At 40.0% G+C, this 24,374-nt stretch overlaps 1 protein-coding gene across 1 annotated transcript in view; it reads right to left on the bottom strand.

Moving 5' to 3' along the window:
• LOC127202992 (vomeronasal type-2 receptor 116-like) overlaps positions 1 to 14,651 on the bottom strand; it is a 31,239-nt gene extending 16,588 nt beyond the window's left edge. The window contains exons 1-5 of the mRNA XM_051161813.1: positions 14,443 to 14,651; positions 11,479 to 11,770; positions 10,302 to 11,108; positions 8,816 to 9,043; positions 6,901 to 7,024 (exon numbers count right to left, since the gene is read on the bottom strand). Coding sequence (XP_051017770.1) covers positions 6,901 to 7,024; positions 8,816 to 9,043; positions 10,302 to 11,108; positions 11,479 to 11,770; positions 14,443 to 14,651 — 1,660 coding nt within the window. The remainder of the gene's footprint in view (positions 1 to 6,900; positions 7,025 to 8,815; positions 9,044 to 10,301; positions 11,109 to 11,478; positions 11,771 to 14,442) is intronic.
• Between the last annotated feature and the right edge of the window lie 9,723 nt (positions 14,652 to 24,374).

The following is a 24,374-nucleotide window of genomic DNA, read 5'->3' as shown; positions in this document are numbered from 1 at the left end:
CTGGGACACCAGCTCCAGATACTGGCACTTCACCGACCAAAGTCCAGAACCAGATACAGAGTCCGAGATATAGAGCTCAAATGCAGCTCAAAGGCAGATATGCATCCAGACTCTAGAGACTGGGCACCCATCATATTGGGTGAACCATGTGGACCCCTCTCACCAACAGCTCTTCAGGACCTCCTGTGTGTAGCTCTCAGCCCAGTCCCTAGACTCTGTCCTGCCAGTCAGATGCAGTAAGTAGTCAGCACTACCATTTGGATACCTCAGGAGATAACTTTTTCAACAAATCTTCAACAGCCCAGGCTATAAAATCAGCAACTAATAAATGGGACCTCATGAAACTGAAATGCTTCTATTAAAAAAGGACATTGTCAATAGAACAAAACAAAACACACTAGGAAAAGTTGTAACAAACTGTATATTCTCCTTTTGTTTTCTTTTTGTTTTGGAAACAAGGGTTCTCTGTGTAGTCCTGGCTGTCCTGGAACTCACTTGCAGAACAGGCTGGTTTTAAATTCAGGTCAATCTGCTTGCATCTGCCTCCCAAGTGCTCGGATTAAAGGCATGCAAAACCATGCCCAGCACCAACCAAACATTCTAAAGAAAGCTAATATCAAAACTCATGAAACTTAACACCACAAAACCACACAATTCCATGAAAATGGGGTACAGAGCTAAAAAGACAATCCTCAACAACAGGAATATCAAATAGTAGAGAAACAGTAAAGGAATTGATCAATGTCCTTAGTCATCAAGGAAATGCAAACCCAAACAACTCTTGAAGTCTATTTTATTCCTGTCAGAATGGCTAAGATTAAAACTCAAGTGACAACATATGCTGGTGAGGATGTGGAGAAAGGGAAACACTCCTCCACTGCAGTTGAGAATTCAACCTGGAAATCAATCTGGCATCTTCTCAGAACACTGGAAGTATATCTAACCTCAATACTTAGCTTGGTATATATGTAGAAGACAGACACTCTACCATACAACAAGTACATTTGCTGAACTATGTTCATACCATTTTATCCGTAATAGCCAGGATTTAGAAAGAACCAAGACATCCCTCAAACAAAGGATGGATGAAGAAATTATGGTAAACTTACACATAACTCTTCCGTGATAAAGAAGGAATCTTGAAATTTGCAGGCGAATGCACAGAACTAGAAAAGATCATCCTGAGTGTTGTAACCCCTGAACCAGTGAGACAAACATTGTATACATAATTACATATGGGCAGTATATATATATATATATATATCTGTGATACAATCCAAAGACCTAATTAAACTAACGAACAAGGAGTCCCCTTAGGGATGTTACTTGATTCACATTTAGAAGGGCAAATAGAACAGAGACAGTAAGAGGTTGAAGAGAGTGAATAGGATGGGAATCTAACATAGATGTCCTCTGAAAGATTCCACCCAGCAGTGCATCAATGAAGACGCTGACTCACAGCAGAGCAATGGGCATTATATGAAAGTGTGGAAGGAACCAAAAAGGGACAGAAGCTTCTTAAGGTGAGCAAGAAAGACAAAAATTCTGCATTCAAGGGGCCTTAGGAGACTGATGCACCAACAAAAAGGAATGCATGGGGGGAAATTGAACCCTGTTCAGATGAAGCCAATGGGCAGCTCTGTCTCTATCAGGCTTCCCTAGTAACAGGTACAGAGGCAATTTCTGAGATGGACCCTGGTGACCAATGTTTGATCACTTCCTCTGGTATGGCAGCCTTGCTAGGCCATAAAGGAAGAGGATACAGGTTGTACTAAAGAGACCTGATAGGCTTTAATCAGATGGTAGGGGAACAAAGACTTTGATGAGCCTCCACTTGCTTCATAGCCCACAAGATCCAGTACCCACAGGAGTAGGAGGCCATCCATGCCTAGATGACCATCAAAACTCTGGCAAATTGAACCTGAGCATGATAGTTGGGCCTGCTGTAATGATACAGGAACAAGAAAGGCAGTCCTGCTCTGAAAACATGGGAGTGGGAGAGCCGGCCTTGCCATGATGACACCAGAATGTGAGAGTGCCCCCTGCCCTGAGGACTCCAGAACTGGAGAGCCAGCCCTGCCATGACAACACCAAGCCCTGCCCTGATGACATGGAGGCAGGTGTGCTGGCCCTGTCCTGAGAACACAGGAACAGGAGTGCAGGATAGGCCCTGAGGACAAGGGATTGGACGCTGCTCCAGCCCTCTAAGTCATCCTCACCAGAACATCTACCCCATGGATGATGACCTGCTGGAATGCATGAAGGGACCAGATCTGTAGATTCAAAGATTAAGAATCTCCTTGACAAGGCAACAACGGGATATCCCACAGAGTCTCAGTGAGAATCCAGTAATGATAGTGTAGGACTCAAATCAGACCCATGATTCATAGCAATGAACACTTGAAAATAAACATATGTGGACAAACGGCTATGCTGCATGACACTCTACAGTTTCTGTGATTTGATGTTTGCTTGTTTATTTGGTTGGTTGTTTTATTTTACTGGGGAGATGATGCCAGGACAGAGGGTGGATATGGAGGGATGGGGAGAGGAGAGGGATTTTGGTGCATGACATATAAATCTTAGGTATTCAATAAAAGTATAGAAAATAAAAGTAAATATTTTTAGTTTATTACAAGGATGAATAAAACCTCCATATAATTCTTCTGTTGCATTTTAGTAACTCCATCTTCCAGAATATCTTTGTTCACACTGTTTGCTTCTGCTTCAAAGCATTGAGCTCATAACAACTATGAACTACCTGAATAATCACATCCCACTTCTGAGCTCTGTATATCTAAAAGCTACTAGTCACAAATCAGGCATCCAATGTAGAACTACAAAATAAGAGATTTCATTTTTTTCTACATTTAACAAAATAATAAAATTTCAAAATATGATATCCTATATTCTTTCAGAATCATGAAATTTCTTCTCAAAATCACTGAAAACCAAGAACCTGTAAAACTGATGCGTGAGAAACAATCTGCAGCCGTAATTTTCAATTTACACAGTAGAACATAAAAGAATCTTATGGTGTTCAAAAATAAACAAGGTAAGTTACATGAAATTTAATGGGTTTTAATCATTGAAGGATCACATAAATACAACATGTCTAAACATGATAATACATTTTAAGTAAAAGCACTTTGTAGGCAGGGAAAGACCAATATCCATGAGTTTATTCCACACCGTTGTACTCAAGGGGCTGAAGGCTAACAACGTATACATAGTGAAATTCTATTACAGAGGAAAGTATACCATGGATTTTAAATATGAAAACAGTCATGGTTCCAGGGCAATGGGACTTTAGTACAACTGAATGAGGACATATGAACGCTCATACTCATCTGATTATACCTGAATAAGACATATAGACTGGTGTGGCATTGGTTTCAACCATTGTCTTTAATTTACTGACATAGATTAATATTAATTTTAATTAAACCGTAAATGATTATTTCTTCTTGAATGTATTTTATGCCTGATGTCAACACAGGAGTTCTTATCTGGCCTTAACAAAATAATGTAACACTTGGGGACAAATATCAAGCCAAGGAGTGCTGAACTGGAAGCCAAGATAGAGAAAACTTCCATAGCCACCATGACCTTCCCTTTTGTGCTGTGGTAGACAGGGAGGAAGGTGACCCAGACACAGAAGAATACCTGCATACTGAATGACAGAAACTTGGCCTCATTGAATGTATCAGGCAGATTCCTGGACAGGAAGGCCATGGTGTAGCTCCCAAGTGCCAAGAAGCACAGGTACCCCAGGACAGAGTGGAAGGCGACTGCTGAACCCTTGTTGCACAGAAGGATGATGTGACCATGTTCAGCATGAGCATCTTGATCAATGAAGGGTGGAGAGGTAAGCAGCCAGATCCCACAGAGAACAAGTTCAATCAGAGTGCATACGGGAATGATAAAATTAGGGGCCCGTGATACCATTAGCCACCTCACCATTCTAGCTGGAGCAGTCACCCTGAATGCAATAACCACTGTAATAGCTTTGGCCAACACTGTGGAGAGAGCCACAGTGAACAAAATTCCAAATGCTGTCTCCTGCAGGATGCACGAGGCTGTGTTGGGCTGTCCAATGAAGAGCAAGGAACTGAGGAAACAGACGATGAGTGTCAATAACAGGGTGTAGCTGAGAGCCCGATTATTGGCCTTGACAATGGGTGTGTCTCTGTGCTTTACAAAGACTGCAAGAACCACAACTGTGAGAACAGAGAAACACAGCGCTGTGACGGTGAGAGCCATACCTAAGGGGTCATCAAAGGCCAAAAAGCTCACAGATTTCTGGAGGCAGTGGTTCTTCTCCAAGTTTGCATAGTGACTTTCTGGACACTTCACACACTGATCCATATCTGTTCAGAAATGAAGGTGACTGTGAATCAATCCTCAGAACTTTTCTTTCCCAATAAGTTGTGATTCAACCCTAGCTTATTTAAATACTTTCTGACTCACCTCCCTTTGTTATTTCAGAAAACTTTAAATAGTCTGTGAATAATTTCAAATCTATGCAGCCATCATTGTCTATGTTAACAAAAATGGAAGCAACCCAATGTTTTTTTCCCTTATCTTTATATCCTTTCCCTGAATTTGCATCTGCTTTATAAATCATAAGGTTACAGGATATTATTGTATAAACATAATTTCACTCAAACATTACCTTAGTAAAATCAGGAATTTCTGTACATGTATATTTATTTTTGAATGTATTACAATATAGACAATAATATTTGAAATTCATTTCCTATAGGTGTTCTAAGCATAGGGTCACATATTTACTTATTTCCATATAATTCTTTGTGTACACTACTTTCGTTCATACTATGAAATAATAAATGCCATTACATCCTTGAATTTTAAGTCATTCACTAGTAGTTTATGAATTCATATAGATATAGCATGTTTTAACTTATAGGGAGTGAATCCTTGAAATATTTCTAGGTATTAAAAAAGAATACCCAAATATTCTACTCTTAACATTTGCTTCTTGGACCTGTTTTCCTGTTATTTTCTAATGAGAGATAGATAGGCAGTCGATACAGGTCAGAGAGGATGTGGGGAGGATTAGGGAGACAGAGAGAGGGGAAATTTGATTCAGATTATATACTGTGATAAAAGCCTGTGTTCAAAAAAAGGGAGAGACAAGGTCTTTAGTCATCAGAAAAATGCAAATCAAAATGACTCTGAGATTCCATCTTACACCATTAGAATGGCTAAAATCACAAATTCAAGTAACACCACATGCTGGTGAGGATGTGGAGAAAGAAGAACACTCCTTCATTGCCTGTGGGAATGCAAACTAGTACAACCAGTTTAGAAATCTATCTGATGATATCTCAGAAAACAGGAAATAGGGTATCCTCAAGACCCAGCTATTCCACTCCTCGGAATATACCAGAAGATGCTCCACCACACAACAAGGACATATGCTCAACCATGTTCATAGCGGCATCATTAATAATAGCCAAAACATAGAAGCAGCCTAAGCTTCCCTCAGTAAAAGAATGCATAAAGAAACTGTGGTACATTTACACTATTGAATACTACTCAGCTATTAAAAACAAGGAATTCCCGAAATTTGTGTATAAATGGATTGAACTAGGAATGATCATAATGAGTGAGCCAACCCATAAGCAGAAAAACTCAAATGGTATATACTCACTTATAACTGTACACTATCCCAAGGGGAATGTCTCATGAAAGTCTTCAATTACAGGAAAATGGGATAGAGGTGAGGACATCCTATTGGGACTCTAAGTGAGAGAAATATAGGAGATAGGGAAATAAATGGAACCAGAGGGTCCTAGAAACCTACAAGAAGAACACTATGATGGGGGGATCTGGGCCCAGGGGTTCTGCTCAATCTATGGCTCCAACCAAGGACAATATGTGCAGTCATCATCATACCCCTACCCACATCTAGCCAGTGGACAGGACATTCTCCACAGTAAAGTAGAGACTGGGGACTGACTTTCACATGTTCTCTGGTGCCCCATATTTGCCCATGTCCCCTTGATGGGGAGGTCTGATGGCACTCAGGAGAAGGATAGCAGACTACCAAGAAGAGACTTGATACCCTATGAGCATATACACGGGGAGGTAATCCCCCTCAGGAACAGTCATAGGGGAAGGGAATAATGGGAAAATGGGGGGGGGGGCAGGGAATAATGGGAGGCTACAAGGGATGGGATAAACAGTGAGATGTAACAAGAATAAATTAATAAAAAAAAAAAAGAAAAAAGAGACTTTATACCCTATGAGCATATACAGAGGGAGGAGGTCCCCCTCAGTCACAGTCATAGGGGAGGGGAATAGGGTGAAAGCAGGAGGGAGGGAGGAATGGGAGGATACAAGGGAGGGGATAACAATTGAGATCTAATATGGATGAATTAATAGATAAATAAATTATTAGAAAAACAAAAACAAAAAAGGGAAAGATTTAAAAAGAACAAATTATATTAATTAGTATATTTTCTGTTAAACAAAAGAAACTTAATCAGGAAAGATATAAAATACATGTACTGAAGAAATGAAACAAACTCTCCAGTCAAATGCTGTATTAAACAAACAAAGAAAGAAAAAAAGAAAATCTTTTATTGAGAGTCATCATGAACAAGATGTGAGAATTCCAAACTTTAAGTGAATCCTACATGTGACTGAGCATGCTTTGAAAATACAAAAAAAAAAAAATGGTGCTCAACACACTGTGCTCATGGTGAAATGAAACAGTCTGTTCATTCATGGACAAGGTGGATCTCTTGAGGAATCAATGGATGCAATGCAACAGCACTGTAAATCTTATTTCTCCCCAGTCTCATGCCATTTTCTCAGGTATGGCTGACTTCTGTAGATGGGTTAGAAAGTTGTCAGTACACCTGTAATTACCTGTCTCATTGGAAATCTCGTTTTCTGCACAAGGAATGCAATCAAAGCAGCAGGCAGCCTTCCCTTCCTGGGCAGCTTTCCGGAATCCAAGTCTACAGCTCTCACTGCACACTGACTGAGGGGTCTAAGAGAAGTGAAAGCCGTTAGGAAATGTTTGGGATTTTGTGAAAAATCTTAGTAAATGGAATATTTCTGAGTATAATTGAATGTTGGTTTGGATTAAAATAATATGTTTTGGTGTTGCTAATTTTGGCAGCTTTGGGGCTTACATCACACACATGTTTAAATATTCGTTCAATACATGAAGACACTGTTAAGAATAGGTGGCTAAAATAGTGTTCTAGATGGTCAGTGTATGACTTCAAATTCAAGCTATCTCTATGTTTACTGGCCACCAGGCAGAGCTTTTATATTAATGAACTTAAGAATGTTGATTGACTACTTCACACGTCTTGGATTCAACACAGAAATAAATCTTTGGGCATTTCTAATCAGAATTTTATAGAAACATTTTTAAGAAGTGGGAAAAGTCACAAAATGGGGTCAGTATTTCATTGTTTACTGTCATACAAATATGGGAAGGAGACAGAAAGTACACAATTATATTCTTTGATCTCTGATTCTGGTCTGTGAACATGATCTCATCACCTCCTCTGGCTCCTCAAACATTTTTTCAACCATGATATACAGCATGGTCACAGTGTCAGCCATAGCAAACCTATTCTCCTGTGACTAGCTTATGTTGACTATTTACTCAAAGTAGAAAAGCAAGTATAATGCACACAAAAACACACACATACACACACACACACACACACACACACACACACACACACACATACCTGTCACGCTTTTCTTCCTTTTCAGAGGCTGACAAAATATAAATGTCAACTTACATTTCTTAGGCTGGATGATAAATTAAACATATCATTGTTTTGCATCAGTGAGAAAACCCTAACAGACAGTCTATTCATAAGAAATATATGTCCAAGGTAATTTCTGGCCTAACACAAGACCCACTCCATGGGAGAGAGCAAATCCATAACACTATTGATGATGCTTTACTGTGATTGCATACAGAAACCTAGCATGGCTGCCTCTGAGAGGATCTGCCTACCAATAGATTGAAACATAAACCTAAACTCACAACCAAACAGTGGGCAGAGCAATGGGACCCTCGTCAAAGAGCAAAGTAAGATAGAGCAGACAGAAGATGAAAAGAACTCTACAAGAAAACCAACAACCCCAAATAATCAGGGCCCTGAGTGACTTGAAAGACTGAAGCACCACCATAAGGAGCAGGCATGGACTACACCTAGACTTTCTGTACGTATATAAGAAATAGAGAGCTTAGACTCCATGTGGGTCTCCCACAAAAGGGATGGGGCTGTCCCTGATATGGTCTCAGTTGCACGCCTTTCAATCACTTCATTCTGGTGTAGCTTCCCTACAAGGACACTGTGTAAGAGGATGGACACAGTCCTGAGATGACTTGAAGGGCTGTACTAGACCTTTAGGATGTGGTTTTCCCTTTTCTCAGGACCATGGGAGGACAGAGAGGAAGATGATGGAAGGACAGAGGGGAAGGACATAAAGGAGAAGAATGAGCAGCTACAACTGAGATGTAAAGTGAATAACTAAATAAATTATGAATACAAAGCAAAAGAAATATGTGAGCATCAATATAATGTGGGAATAAACTTTTCCATTGATCAGCCAGAGAATGAGAAAATAGTCTGTGTTGACTGTTTTTTTTTTTTTTTTTTTTTCTATTTTTTTTTTTTTTTTTGTGAAGATCCTTATCAGTAGCTGAATATTGGCTGGAACTGAATGAGTGTCCAAGGACCATTACATCCTGAGAATTGTTTTTGTTTTTTTATGAACAGTCAAAGTATAAAGATAAGTCACTACTTACATCTGTAAATGATGTAGGCCATTGAATCATCTGCTCAGATAAAGAAAGTTGCTGTCCAAGGGGAGCATATGGAGAAAAGGTTCCTATTTTTACATTTAATCCTAGACCCTTAGGGAAATTCCAAAAGTTGAGAATTTCATACTCTGGATCTAAGTTTTTTCTCTCATCCATTACAGTGCGACTTCTGACATGATTTTTCAGTAGGGTGTTCTTGAGGAATGGAAGGAACTGAAAGAGATGTAGGAACAGAGGTTGTAATACAACTGGAATACTAAAAACATTTTTTAAGTAATACAGAGAATCTCAGTGGTTTTAGCCCATCCTAATAAAAACCCTCTCTAAAAGAGGTATCAATGTGGGTTTGTAAATGAAAGATTCTTGGATTAATGTTCATTAAAATATGAAAATCATATTCTGTTCAAGTGAAATCACTGAACTAAATTCAACTAAGTCAGCCAGCAACCAAGTTATGTGGATTCCGCTGATTCAAGGTTCTTTGCAAACCTAGCCACTCCTAGAAACTTTTGGAATATATTTAGGCCTTCCATTCTTAACACGAGGGCCCTGAAGTGTAACGTTAACTTTAAAGTGATTCCTCATAACACTGTGGTACTGCTCAGAAGCATTTTTACCCTTAAGTATCTACAGGTCCTACCTCTGCTCTGAAGAATACATACTTGGTTTTTGGCAAGAGATTCTAGGGACCTCTAGATGGTAGTGAGCAGTGTGGACTGTGTTTAGAAGCTCTAGTGAATGGTTCAGGGAATTGCACAGAATTCTTCACCAGAAGCAGAAAGAGGCAAATGGTATTTATTCACTTATATCTGGACACGAGCCCAAGGGGCATGTTCCAGGAAAGTTTTCACTTACCAGGAAAGTGGGACAGAAGGGAGGACATCCTTTTGAGATGGCAAGAGAAGCATGGTAGAATGGGGAAATAGAAGGATCCAGAGGGTCCTCGAAACCAACAAGAACATTATGATGGGCAGATCTGGGCCCAGGGTTCCTGCTCAAACTATGGCACCAGCCAAGGACAATACATGCAGTAAACTCCGAAGCCCTACTCAGATCTAGCCAGTGGACAGGACATTCTCCACAGTTGAGTGGAGAGTCGGTATTGACTTTCACACAGCTCTGGTGCCCCATATTTGACCATGTCTCCTGGATGAGAGGCCTGGTAGCACTAAGAGGAAGGATAGCCAGACTACCAAGAAAAGACTTGATACCCTATGAGCATATACAGGGTGAGGAGTTCCCTGTCAGTCACAGTCATACGGGAGCCGAATAGGAGAACAGTGGGAGGGAGGGGGCAATGGGACAATACAGGGATGGGATAACAACTGAGAAGTAATATGAATAATTTGAATATATATATATAGTAAAGTTTTATAAAGAGATTCAAAACCTATGATGCCGAACTGGAATTCCTTGGGAAATAATAAGATATCACATTGCTAATATTACAATACAAAAGAAAAGATATTACCTGCCAAGGAGAAAATTCCATTCCCTCTCCTTTAACATTTGGTTTTATCTGTATTTGTTGAAGAATCATTTCATGGAGACTGTAGGCCACAGCATAAACAGCATTATATATATTGTAACCTTCTTCACTCATAGATGGGTCAAAAAGGTGTCTGGGCAGTAACTCCAAAGAAGCATTGGGTTGGCAGCTCTCCAAAAGTTGACAATCAACCTCAGAAAATGAGCACCTGAAGAACAAATACCAAAACTTGGGAAGGTAAGTGTCTTCTGGGTACTTGTAGGGATTAACTGTTCGAATAAAATTTGTAAAGTCAATCATCTCCTTATGGTGGTGTGAAAACATGAGACTCCCATGAAATGACTCTACCATGAAATAATCAGAATTGTTATCAACATCCCACCAAGAGTTCAAGATCCACACTTTCCATGTCACTAACAGTTGCAGAATGTGTCGCATTAAACCTTGTAAAGAAGTAATGTCCCCATAAATAACTATTACATTTGCTGATGATTCCTGAATATTCACCAGATTTTTCCATAATGCACTGGAAAATGAATTCCAGGTGCCAGGGATCATTTTCAAAAAGTCTATGCAGATGTCCTTACTCTCCATAGCTTCTCTCAACCCTGAGAGAAACAGAGTCCCTCTGTGGTCATCTGGGAGGATCACACCAACCCAGGACCAGTTAAAATGAAAAATCAAAGACGCTATAGCAAGTGACAGAGATGTGTCTTTGGGGGCCATCTGGTAGAGAAATTTAAACTGATCTGGGTTGTTTAAGGCAGGATCAAAGGGCCCAAAAGTGAGCTGTAGGGAAAAAATGGAAACAAGAGGAAGAGCATTGGCAACACTGGCATCAAACACAATATCCATCCTGAATAAACAAGTGTCAACAGTCAGGATGAAGATGTTTTTCTCATATTTTAAAAATCAAACACAATATAGAATTCTCCAAAATGAAATTACTGACATGCATCCAGTTTCAGTGACCTAGCTGGCCTTATCTACCTCTCCTTCCTTTCTCTTTCAAGAACTATAAATACGGATCCATCAAGTACTTCAGAGTTTCCTTCAATAGTTGATTTCTCCAATTGTCCCTATTTAACATTTTAAGACAGCCAATAATGTCAAAAAAAAAAGGATACTTGATTCCTATTTTGCACACCCCAGTCCTCACCTGAGGTACTTTGTAAAGTTGTAACAGATTCCCTATTCGTGCAGATATGGTCATTGATGTTCCTGTGAGTGCAGCAGGTGACATTCTCTTCCTTACACAGTTGTAATTAAGTACGGGTTTCCTCGTCCTGGTAAGCCACAAAATGGGAGGAATGAGGGTACTCATTTCATAAGGTGTACCATTGTAGAGATCAAAGCCCAGAGTTGTGTTGGGGAGAAGATAAGGGTTTCTGTTGACCTCCTCGATGGCAAACACCAGGGCCAGAACAAACCGGTAGTTCTTCAATTTATACCTGCACAGATTTCATAAAAGTATACAGGAGGAAGACAAAAACGTAAACCTTAACATTGGTGAAATGGCTATTATAATTCAAGTGCCAATGTTCCTATAATATAATTATTTTAACGTCATCTCATGAATGACTTGAATTAGCATGAACATTTTAAGTAGATAGGATCAGGTAAGATCTACAGTATTAACACTAATGTATTACGGTCTCAGCCCCTGCACTCAGCTGGTAGGCAACTCTTCATGTGTCTAATAATAACAGGGTGAGGAAAGAACACCCACTCTGTAGGATGCTAAAAGACACCTACACAAACAATAGCATTTCATTTTAGTGTCAACTATGCTGTTCACAAAACAGTTTCCCTTAAGTTATATGTATTAAATTGTTCTTCAGGTGGATATAAAAATGCTTCATACAAAGACTTTTTCAGGATTTTATTGAATCACAATGAAATTATATTTAGGAAAGAGCTATAGAGAAAGAAATTAATTCTACATTAAACATACTTGAAAAGAATAGAAATTTTATCTTTAAATATAGAATTTTTCTGCTGCGTTCTGAACTTTTAATCACATTGCTTTTTATTTTGGTTTGGTTTGGGTTTTTTTCCTCATTACTTGTTTGTTTCTCTGATTCTTTGTGCTTTCCTACTCCTTTTTGAAAACTTTTTCCCTTTGCGTAACTGCTGGTATGACATATCTGACATGCATGCTGGCTCAAAGAACATTGCAATGTTTCCTTCCCTCCTCTATACCGCTTTCCCCAGACACTACTGAGGCTTTCAATTTGCATGCTCTGAGGCTGTGCTTCTTTTAACCTTAGTGGATTTGTCTAGAAACTTCACATGAAAGAAAACAAAACAATAGATGCTGCATATGTCATAATTTAAAGCTAATAAGTAAGGACGCAATTGTACTGAGCAGAGTGAAATCAAGAAAAACACAACATTTAGGAGCAGTGTGACTGGCTACAAAGACTAAAACAGGAATGCAGAGACTAGCAATACAAATATTTTACATTAAAAAATCTATTACAAAGAATTCTCAAATCAAAAAACACCAGGCTCCAAAACTGACCAGACATTGAGTCGAGTCTCTACATCTTTGTGAACTTGTATACATTTAGAATAACCATCTGAGTCACATTAAGAAAGTCAAATATTATATATATCTTTTATATTTATTCTCTAGACTATATATCAGAAAGGGACAGGATTGGATCCTGCAGAACTTGGTGGTAAGAATCCTTTACTCTGGATACTACAAACTTGAATTACAAAACATGGAGACATCAAGCTGTTAACAGGATGCCTTATATTTCCTGTCTACATCTCATAGTCCTGAAAGGAGGTGCTTGGTGTAGTGAGGGAAAATACAAATGTACATCAGTGCCTGAGCTGCTGAGAGTAAAGAGCAAGGGAAAGGAGAGTAACTGAGACATCAGCTATGGTGAACTAAAAGGGGCTCCACCCAGCATCCAAAGTCCCCACACTGCTAGGCCTATGAGACAAATTTGTGATTTTATTTGAAATAAAATATGATCCTCAAGAACTTGTATCTGCCTTGAATTACTGCACTGAATTACAGATTATTGCATCTAGATACAAAATTTTGGATTTGGGGGCATCTATACTATGTTAGTTTCAAAACAGTATTTAGTTTAACAATTAGTTTAAATGTGTCACCACCATCAAATATCTGATTTCCTTTTATATCTGAACATATTTCTTCCTCCACCATTCCTGAATTTTCACTTTACACCCCACCGAAGTTTTAACAAATACACTGTAATGTCACTCAGAGTACAATTCACCTTCATAACTATATTTTCCTATTATCTTTCTACCAATTTTTCATATGTTAATATATTTCCAAGTTCTATTGCTTTATCTCAGGGAGTTCTAAATTTATCCCTAGAGATATGGGATGTCTGTATTGGACCAGCACACTTTATTTCCTCTAAAAAGAGACACACAGAAACATTTTGTTATTAATTTTTCTAAGGGAAATTATAATTTTCTGATGTTATTCCTTAACCTTCCATATTTCAGAGAACCTAAAATAAGTCTAAGTGTCCATTCTCACATAAAAGGCATATTAATGTGTGCATCCATATAAATAAGTAAAAACAATGAAACCTATAAACATTTATAAAATCTGTCTGACAATGCACAAGGATTAGCAAAGAAATACTGAGATGCAAATAAATGAGACAGATAGAAAAATATATGTGTAAAGAATAATGTGTCCCCAAAATTTAATGGTGACAGACCTCTTGTGAAATCAGCTGTATGTAACATAGCTAGTATTCATCACTATAGCACCATTCTAGGCACACTGGAGACTTTTGATTCAGGGGCATCCTGTCTTCTCACAAGATCACATTGGACTTGAAGAAAACCCAGATGTACCACTAACTTATCCATACTCTGAAATAATAACACTGAAAATGTTCAAATCATCTGGCATTACAAGCATGACAAATGAAAATCATGGTGTTCCGATATCATGTATAGAAAGCAAAATGAATAACATGAAAATGATCACTTTTCCTTTGAAAGAAGACACATTTGATAATATACTTGAGAATGGAAAGTGATTGATGTAACACAATTTTAGTTTTATATCATTGATGTTACAAGAATTCTGACCATTACAATGAATAACTGTACTTACTGTATAAGAACGTCCTGGTAATACTGTGTTTCCTTTATAACAGGAATGTTCTTTCTTGTGTAGTAAATATGAAGAGGGAAAAAAGCACCAAGTGTCACATCTCCTTCATGGGAAAATCCATCCTTGATTATTACATAGCAGTCATTGTCAGTAAAGGAACCAACAAAATCAGGAATATACAGGAGCCCAAAGGTCAAAATCCAGAGCATCCTATCAACACAAGTACATGCCCAGCCATGAGAATGGTGTGTTACAGTATCTGTTATAAAAAACTGTGTTTGTTTTGGTAGATACAGATCTAACAATGCCCACCATGAATCTATTCAGCCCAAGTGCTTGTGAACACGTGTGCCTCAACTTTGTTAATGAGTGCAGCAGTTACGATAATCACCTCATGTTCTCCTGGCACTTCCTCCAATTTCATGGAGGGTTCTGAGACTCTTTGTTCCCTTAGGCTCTGCATCTGAGGTCTTGTGTTCTGCCTAAAAACAAGTCGGAAAATATGTTTTCAATGATTTTCTCTGGGCACAGGCACCATTATTTCAGCAAGAGCTCAGGGATCAACATTCTGGTTGGGATATTTTGGCCAAGTTTGAAGTAAGAAACTTAACAACTTTGGCTGATGAAAACAAGCTACTTCAGAGGCTGCTATGGAAGGTGAATTGGGAGAAGGGCTAAAAGTACCCAGGCCATGCACATACAGGAAAAAGATGTGCAACACGCTTTTCCAAACCAAAGTCAATCGATGGAAACAATGCTTCCTACTGACTCTGTTTCTGAATTTTCATATGATGAATAAACATGCATCTGCAAAACAATACGATGTCTAAACATAACACAGTCAGCTTATTTCCCATTTTTGAAAAGCCAATAGTCCTGATACATTCCTCACTTACTTAATTTCAGTGAAGAATCAAGTCCCCTCTTTTTTCTGTTTTGTTTTGTTTTGTTTTGTTTTGTTTTGTTTTGTTTTGTTTTTCGAGACAGGGTTTCTCTGTGTAGCCTTGGCCATCCTGGACTCACTTTGTACCAGACTGGCCTCGAACTCACAGCGATCCGCCTGCTTCTGCCTCCTGAGTGCTGGGATTAAAGGCGTGCGCCACCACGCCCAGCTAAGTCCCCTCTTTATATTCCAAGATTTAAACGTCTCCACTTCTACTCTTTTCTTTTATCCTCTGCTACTCTTTGTGTAGACATGCCTGTGTGATCCATCCCTGCCATCTAGAGCTGTCCTTGCACCGAGTATACAGAAGGAAGGTAACCAGAGCAGGCATCTGCTTCCTAGGCACCAGGAGTTTAGGGCGATGAAGGGACTGTGTACTGTGATGTGGTCATGAAGGACGCCCGCTAAATCAATAGACTCCACTAAGAAAGGATGGGTGACTGGAGTGAGCAACAATAAAAAGCATCATGATCAGATGTGTTAACAGGTCAGACTGTAGCCTTGTGGGACTTTTTTGTTTCACATTAACAATATACATTGAGCACATAGAAGACAGATCATGTCTATTATAAGACTCTAGGCAATGAAAAGCCGCAGTGAAACCTGCTTCTCAGTGATTCACAGTTCGGTGCAATTGTTGGGAATAGGGAAAACCTGAATTGCAACCAACTAAAAGCTGCTCCTCCTTTTATACACAAATTATTAAATATGCAGAATAGGAAGTTAGTTGAAACATTCCTCCAGAAGATTCTTTGATTCAGGGTAACCATGGGATTTAAAAAACATGCAATTCTACCCAAATCTAGCCAATGGTCAGAGAATTCTCCACAGTAGAGTGGAGAGTGGGATATGACTTTCTCGCGTACTCTGGTGCATCACATTTGACCATGTCCCCTGGAGGGGGAGACCTGGTGGCACTCAGAGGAAGGACAGCAGGTTACCAAGAGGAGACTTGGTACCCTATGAGCATATATAGGGGGAGGTAATCCCCCTCAGGAACAGTCATAGGGGAGGGGAATAATGGGAAAATGGGGGAGAGGGAAGAATGGGAGGAGACAAGGGATGGGATAAACATTGAGATGTAACAAGAATAAATTAATAAAAAAATAAAAAAATTTTAAAAAACATGCAATTGTCCCAGTTAGTTCCTTGCCTACTATCATTTCTCCCACTGTAGTGAGGTGGGAGCTTGGGGTTCCTGATTCAGAAATAAGTCCAATTTTCTGACTTGATTTCTCTGGCTTCTAAACAAGGTCCACACTGCTCACCACTACCTTGGAATATCGACGGCTAAGAAACACTTAAAGAAATGCTCAACCTCCCTACTCATCATGGAAATACAAATCAAAATGACCTTGAGATTCCATCTTACACCTCTTTGATTAGTGAAGATCAATAACTCAAATGACAACACACGCTGGAGAGGATATGATGAAAGGGGAACACATCTCCACTGCTGTAGAGAGTGCAAACTTTTTCAAACACTCTGGAAAGGAGTATGGCACTTTCTCAGAAAATTGGGAATACCTCTACACCAAGATATACCACTCCTGGGCATATACCCGAAAGATACCCAACAATGCAACAAAGACATTTGTGCACCTATGTTCACAGCAGCCTTATTCATAATAGCCAGAACCTGGAAAAGACAAAGATATCCCACAATTGAAGAATGGAAAAAAAAATCGTGGCCGTCTACACAATGGAATACTATTCACCTATTAAGAACAAGGAAATTTTGAGTCTTGCTGGCCAATGGATGGAATTAGAAATGATCATCCTAAGCAAGATAACCCAGACCCAAAAAGACATACATGGTATATACTCACTCATATGTGGATTTTAACCCAACATAGACAGCCTAGGAGAGCCTCCACCCAGCAGGATATATGGTCAGTTACCGATATTTAAAGCTGGACACTGGACAGAGTCCCGAGAGTGTAGGGTGGTCCTGGTAGGCCACAGAGGAAGCGGTCATATGTAGTACAGGGGATACTAAATAAACTAAGGTCAGATGTTAGACAGGGAGAGCTCTCCTATCTAAGGATTAGGGGAGGGAGGGAAAGGGAATGAGAGAGGGCATGGGATCAGGGGTAAATGAGTGAGGGGGTTGGATCAGGAGGGGATGAGAGAGGGGGATACAATTGTGATGTAAAGAACTCAAACTACAGAACAAGCAGGAAATTTATATTCCTGATCCCACTACATGGGAATAGTTCTGAGACTGGCAGAGATATGAACGTAAAGACACAGAGAGACCTCATGTTGACCATAGATTCTCTGTGACTTAGTATTAGAGGCCACTATTAGTAAGGAGTGAAGGAAGATTTGCAAATGCCTTACATAGACCAATACAATCACTAGAAACCTAGCTTTAATTGTTCTGTCCGTCCTGCACACCTCATACAATTATAATGTGGAAACTGTATAATGCATGAGAGAAATTATGTTTTCAGAACAAAATAACGAGCTGGATCAGACCAGACAGGAGTCATTTCTCCTAGCACAATGGACACTGACTTCCTGCATCCTCCTAGTTCCATCCTTGGATGATTCTGTGGCTGTTACCCATCAGATTTGGACAGTTTCCTGAACAGTGTTGTAGAAAACCTCTGACCCAATTTGGACCATGACTTCAATCTCCTACTAAGCCTGGAATCTCTCAACATGTAAAAACTGAACCACAAATGCAATCTCTAGATTGCTTAACTATTCTCTCCAATTTTGGGGGGCCCATTCTTACGTATCATTGGCCCCGATTCAACCTGAAGAAACCTTAAGAGAACGATGCCACATTCCCTCTAGGGGTGGGGTTGTATAGGTTTCTGTTTGTTTGCTTGATCTACAAATGCTTATTCTGATTGGAAGGTCGTCATAAGTCATTACTGGCCTTATACAGAGAAAAACTTAGGAGAAAAGCAGGAACATCTCTCTTTGCCTTTATCTTGCATATGTAGGCAAGGAGATGGGAGCTGAAAAGAAAGAAAGGGAGAATTAGCAACATACAGGGAGAATAAAACAAAAGCTAGATGATTGAACCTACGCTTTAATTCAAGGCCTTAATTGCTACTTATAATGAAGGTTATGTCTAAGTCATCACTATAGAATTTTGTATATTGATACAAAATATGGGCGTGTCAGATACTTGGCAGATTTTAACACAAGAATATATAACCTAAGTCTAATAGATAGTTATGATTCTATCGATCCATGTGGAAAAATAGTTGAATAAGTTCTACAAAAGCCTCAGAAACACACAGAATATAGCATTCAAACTTGTTTTTACAACACAAAATCTCTTCAACAAGATATCTTCACCCCTGACAACACCCAGCTGACCTCAAAGAAGATGATGAGCATCAAAGAGCCTCCTTATGGACATGGCTTAATAGGTGGCAAACCAGCCACTGAGCAAAATGTCCTCGTTCCTGCCACAAACAGAATCTGCCTTAAAATGGGCAACTTAGTCGCAGGCAGAGTCCACAGCCACACTCTGCCAAGTCAGGGTAAGCAAGTGCTCAAGAGTTCCTGCCCTGCGAACAAGTCTGGCAGAGATATTAGGCCAGAAAGCTGAAGATGAGGCTCCTACGTTATATAGTGTATTGGGTGACTGGTCAGGCAGTAAACCGTCTTTAGTCAATTTGTACATTTTGGAAGCTGATAACCCACACTGCTGGTTCACTCAGGAATTTAATTCCTTCTCCAGTCTCTGAGGGGCACTGAAGACAAGATAGTATAGTTTTACAACCAAGTTTAAGTGGTTAGGGAATAAGATCGTTTTAGATCAAGATAAAGAAGTTAAGCTATTAGAGTTGAGGTAGGATAGATACTGAATTTCATTCAGATATTTAGACCCAACAAGACAGGAAAGACACTTGCTTCAAACGGGACAAATGCAGATGACCACTTCACTAGGAATGTAACATGTATAGAACTCATTACTCTCATAATTGTCACATCATTCTTCCTGCTATATGCAATTTGTTTTGTACATGCGTAATAAAATAAATGTATTATAAAAATGCAACTGGAGAATGTCCAGGAAAGAGGACTGGGCATTTGCTATGTATTGCTGTTCTTGACTTTTTCTGACAAAAAAATCACTGCTATAATATCTGAAGTGAGCGATTCTGAAAATGTAATCTATTGCTGATACAGGATATCATAGTTCAAGAAAAACATAAGAGACAGCAAAATAGGTTCTCGCAAGAATGTAAGGATGAACATTGAAGAAAAATAAGTTAGTTGATAAACAGATGGAGTTGACTGTGAAAAAATGGGTTTGCCCCTGCTTTTAAGGTGTAACTGAGTAGCCGAGTCCCATGGCCTCATCTGTTGCTAGGAGAGCAGACTATGTTGAAACTGTGCTTACTTTCACTCTGTCAGTTTCAGAGTTATGAGAGTAAAGTTAACATTTTAAATTTATTCTTTCTTTCAACCTGTATTACTCTAGGTCTCACTCAAAAGCTTATGCAAAACGAACACTGCAGCTATGATAACTGATTCCCTAATTTCTTTCTTTATTTCTTCCCTGATGACGTTGTCATTGAGTAGAGAGTTCTTCAGTATCCATGTGTGAGTAGGCTTTTTGTTGCTTCTGTTGTTGTGGTTGTGGTTGTGGTGGTTGTTGTCATTGTTGTTGTCATTGATGTTGATGTCCAGCTTAGTCCATGGTGACCTGACAGGATACAATGTATAATTTCAATCTTCTTGTATCTGTTTAGGGTTGCTTTGTGACCTACTATATAAACAATTTTGAAGAAGGTTCCATGAGCTGCTAAGAAGAAGGTATAATCTTTTGTGTTTCTATGAAAAGTTCTGTAGATATCTCTGAGATCCATTTGGTTCATGACATAGGTTAGGGTCATGATTTCTCATTTTAGCTTCTGTCTCATGGACCTATTCTTTGGTGTAAGGGGATGTTGAAGCCTCCCACTAATAATGTATGGGTAATGAAGTGTGGTATAAGATACATTAATATTTCTTTTCCATATGTGGTTTTACTTGCAATTAGGACATAGATGCTCAAAATTATGATGTTATCGTGGTTGAATTTTCCTTTGATGTATATGAAATGTGCTTCCTCATCTCTTCTGATTAATTTTGGTTGAAAGTCTATTTTCTTGCATATAATAATGGCTATAGCATCTTACATCTTGTGTCTGTTTGCTTAGAAGAATTTTTCCACGCTTCTACCCTGAGGTGATGTTTATCGTAGTGGCTGATATGTGTTTCTTGAATGCATCAGAATGTTGGGTTTGTTTATTCATCCATTGAGTCAGTCTGTGTATTTTATTGGAGAGTTGAGGCAATTGACGTTGAGAGAGATTAATGACCAGTGACTATTAATGTCCCTTGATTTTGATATTGCTTGCAGTAGTGTGGTTGTGTGTTTGTATGGTTTTTGTTTTACTGAAGTGAAGTTATATGTTTCCTGTGTTACCCTTGTTGTAGTTAGACACTTTGGTTTGGAGTTTTTTTTCCAAGCAACTTCTCTAGGGTTGGATTTGTGGATAGGTACTGTTTGAGTTTGTTTTTGTCAAGGGGTATCTTGTTTCCTCCATTAATGCTTATTGGAAGGTTTGCTGGGTATAGTAATATGGACTTACATCTGTGGTCTCTTAGGCTTTGCAAGACCTCTGCCTAGGCTCTCTGGCTTTATTGGTGTCTTCTAAGAATTCATTTGTCACTCTTATATGTTACTTGGTCTTTTTCCCTTTCTGGTGTTGATATTTTTTTTGTTCTGTACATTTTTTGTTTTACCATGTGTCAAGAGGATGTTTTCTGGTCCATTCTATTTGGTGTTCTGTAGGCCTCTTGTTTGGTCACTCTAAGGTCCTCAATCTGTTTAGATGAATCTTCCTGTATTTATTTCATTTATTTCCTCAAATATCATCTTCATTATTAAATATATGAGGTCACGGGCTTGTGCTTCAATTGTGTATGAATTTCCAGGGTTGATTGCTATGGGATAAAAGGGATCTAGAAATGCCATAGCATTTTCACTGTGGTTTGTGGTTTGTATGCTGCCTTTTAATCATCTTGCTGTTTCTAACTTTGGATGGTAGTTTCTGGTGTCCTTCACTGGCCAAGGAAAGCAGTTCATAGTTGAGTGGCTATAGGATGACAACCCTCACCTGTGGGGATCAGGTAACTCCTCCCTGGATCAGGAAGGTGACCTGGGTTCAGGTCTGGGTGACTTTGATCCACACCCTGAGTTCCCCATTGGGACAGCATAGACTGATGTTGGCCCTCTGCACTCCACTGTTCATTCCAAGAGAGTGTAGTTACAGCCTGCTATCCTCCATTTGCCTGAGTTTTAGACACCCTGCCCATGGCTGCCAGGGCCCTTGGGCTTTGGTTCAGTCCTCAAGAGTGTGCTGGTACAGTGTGCTAGTCTGCATGTTTGGCTCAGATTTGGAGACCATGGACCCACGCACGTGGGTCCTGGGTCCCTCTGTGGACTGATGGAGTGATCCAAAGTCAGATCTATCCCAGATACACACTGTGTGCTCCCAACAGAATATGTCAGTAGACACTAATACTGGTGCTCTGGAGCTCTGAATACTGTCAGAGAGGAAGAGTGTGCAGAAACAGTCCACTAGGCTGTGTTAGCCTGGGCTCTGGATAACCTGCCCCACCGCACTGGGGCCCTTTGGCATTTTCTGTCTGCCAGAGTGTGCAATACTGTGCCATAGCCTATAACATTTGGCTGTGCTTTGGAGAATACATCCACAGCTACCAGAGTCCCCCCCCGTCCCAGGCCCTATATCCCTCGGTGAACCAGCAGGGTGATCCAAAGTCAGGCCTATCCCATAACCGCAATCTGGGATCACTCCTGGGACAGCAAACACTGATGCTGGTGCTCTGTTGCCCACAATACTGTCAGAGAGAGTGCAGGTACATCCAAACTAGCCTGCATTTCTCTGGGCTTTGGAGAGCTTGCATATGTCTGCACAGGCCCTGGGGTTTTCTATGGATTGTCAGGTGGTCTAAGGTCAAATCTACCCATTCATCTGGGGTCTTGTCTGAGCCAGCAGATCAGGATACTGACACCTCACATCCCACATCCCAGAACCAGATACAGATTTTGAGATATACAGCTCAAATGAAGCTCAGATACATTTAAGCATCCAGACTCTGGGCACTGGCCACCCATCATACGTGGACCAGGTAGATGGTCAGAGGCCAGTCCCACCTGTGTTCTGAACCTTGTGGACTCCTCTCACCAACGGCTCCTTGGGTCTTGTAGTTTGGAGTTCCCAGCCAAGTCCCTAACCTCTGCCCTAGCATTCAGATGCAGTGAGTGGTCAGTTCAATCATCCTGGATCCTCAGGAGACAACTTTTTTCAACAGATCATCAAATAGCCCTGGCTATAAAATCAAGGAGTAATAAATGGGACTTTGTGAAACTTAAAAGCTTCTATTAAAAAAAGAAAACTCTAAATAGAAACAAACAACACCTGAACACTTGGAAAAGTCATGACCAACCATACATTCGAAAGAAATCAAATATCTGACCTCATGAAACTGAACACCACCAAATCACATAATTGCATTAAAATGGGATACATAGTTAAGAAGAGAATTCTCAACAAAAGGAAGGTCGAATAGTGGAGAAACAGAGAAAGGAATGATCAATGTCCTCATTCATCTGGGAAATGCAAATCCAAACAACTCTGACAGTCTATCTTACTCTTGTCAGAATGGCTAAGATTAAAACTGAAGTGACAACATATACTGCTGAGGATGTGGAGAAAGGGGAACACACATCCATGGCAGGTGGGAATGCAACCTTGCACAACAGTGGAAATCAATCTGGCATCTTCTCAGAACATTGGGAATAACTCTACTTCAATACTTAGCTGTACCACTTCCTGGAATATATGCAGAAGACACTCTACCATACCACAAGGACATTTGCTGAACTATGTTCATACCTCCTTTATCCATAATAGCCAGCATTTAAAAACAAGCAAGACATCCCTCAACCAAAGGATAGATTAAAAAAAAAACTATGATAAATTGACACATTACTCCTCCATTATAAAGAAAGAAATCTTGACATTTGCAGGCAAATGCATAGAACTAGAAAAGATAATCCTCAGTGAGGTAACGATGAACCAGTAAGACACATGTTGTATCTGTGATACAATCCAAAGATCTAATGAAACTAAATAACAAGGAGGTCCCTAGGGATGTTGCTTGATTCACATTTAGAAGGGCAAATAGAGTAGATACAGTAAGAGGCTGAAGACAGTGAACAGGGCGGGAGTCTAACATAGATGTTCTCTGAAAGATTCCACCTAGCAGTGCATCAATGCAGATGCTAAGATGCACAGTAGAGCAATGGGCATTATATGAGAGTGGGGGGAGGGAACCAAGAGGGGACAGGAGCTTCACAAGGAGACCAGCAAAGACAAAAAAATCTGCACTCAGTGCACCTTCAGAGACTGATGCACCACCCAAGGACAATGCATGTTGAAAACCTTGATCCCTTTTTAAATGTAGCCAATGGCTTCCTAGGATGGGATGCAGAGCCTATTTCTGTCATGGACCCTGGTACCCAATATTTGATCACTTCCCCTGGCAGGGCATCCTGGCCAGGCCCCAAAATAAGAGAATAAACCTTGTACTAAGGAGACTTGATATGCTGGGGTCACTCAGTTGTGGAACAAAGGCTTTGAGGAGCCTCTCCTTGCCACCTGTTTGATGGTGCACAAGATCAAGTTCCCAGAGGAGTAGGAGGCCATCAATGCCTTGAAGGCAAGCAAAAGTCTGTCAAATGGAGAGGGAGCAGGAGAGCTGTTCCTGCCCTGAGGAAACGGGAGCAAGAGAGACAGCCTTGCCCTGATGACACGGGAGCTGGAGAGCCAGCCAAGCCATGATACCCTTCCATGATAACATGGAAGTGGGAGACGTGGCCCTGCCCTTAGGATAGGGGAATGGGAGAATGGGCCCTGCCCTGATGACATGGGAGCAGGAGAGT

Source organism: Acomys russatus, chromosome 19, assembly GCF_903995435.1.
Source record: "Acomys russatus chromosome 19, mAcoRus1.1, whole genome shotgun sequence".
Classification (NCBI taxonomy): domain Eukaryota; kingdom Metazoa; phylum Chordata; class Mammalia; order Rodentia; family Muridae; genus Acomys; species Acomys russatus.
The sequence above is the reverse complement of the archived record's forward strand: the minus strand, read 5'-3'. Positions and strand labels throughout refer to the sequence as shown.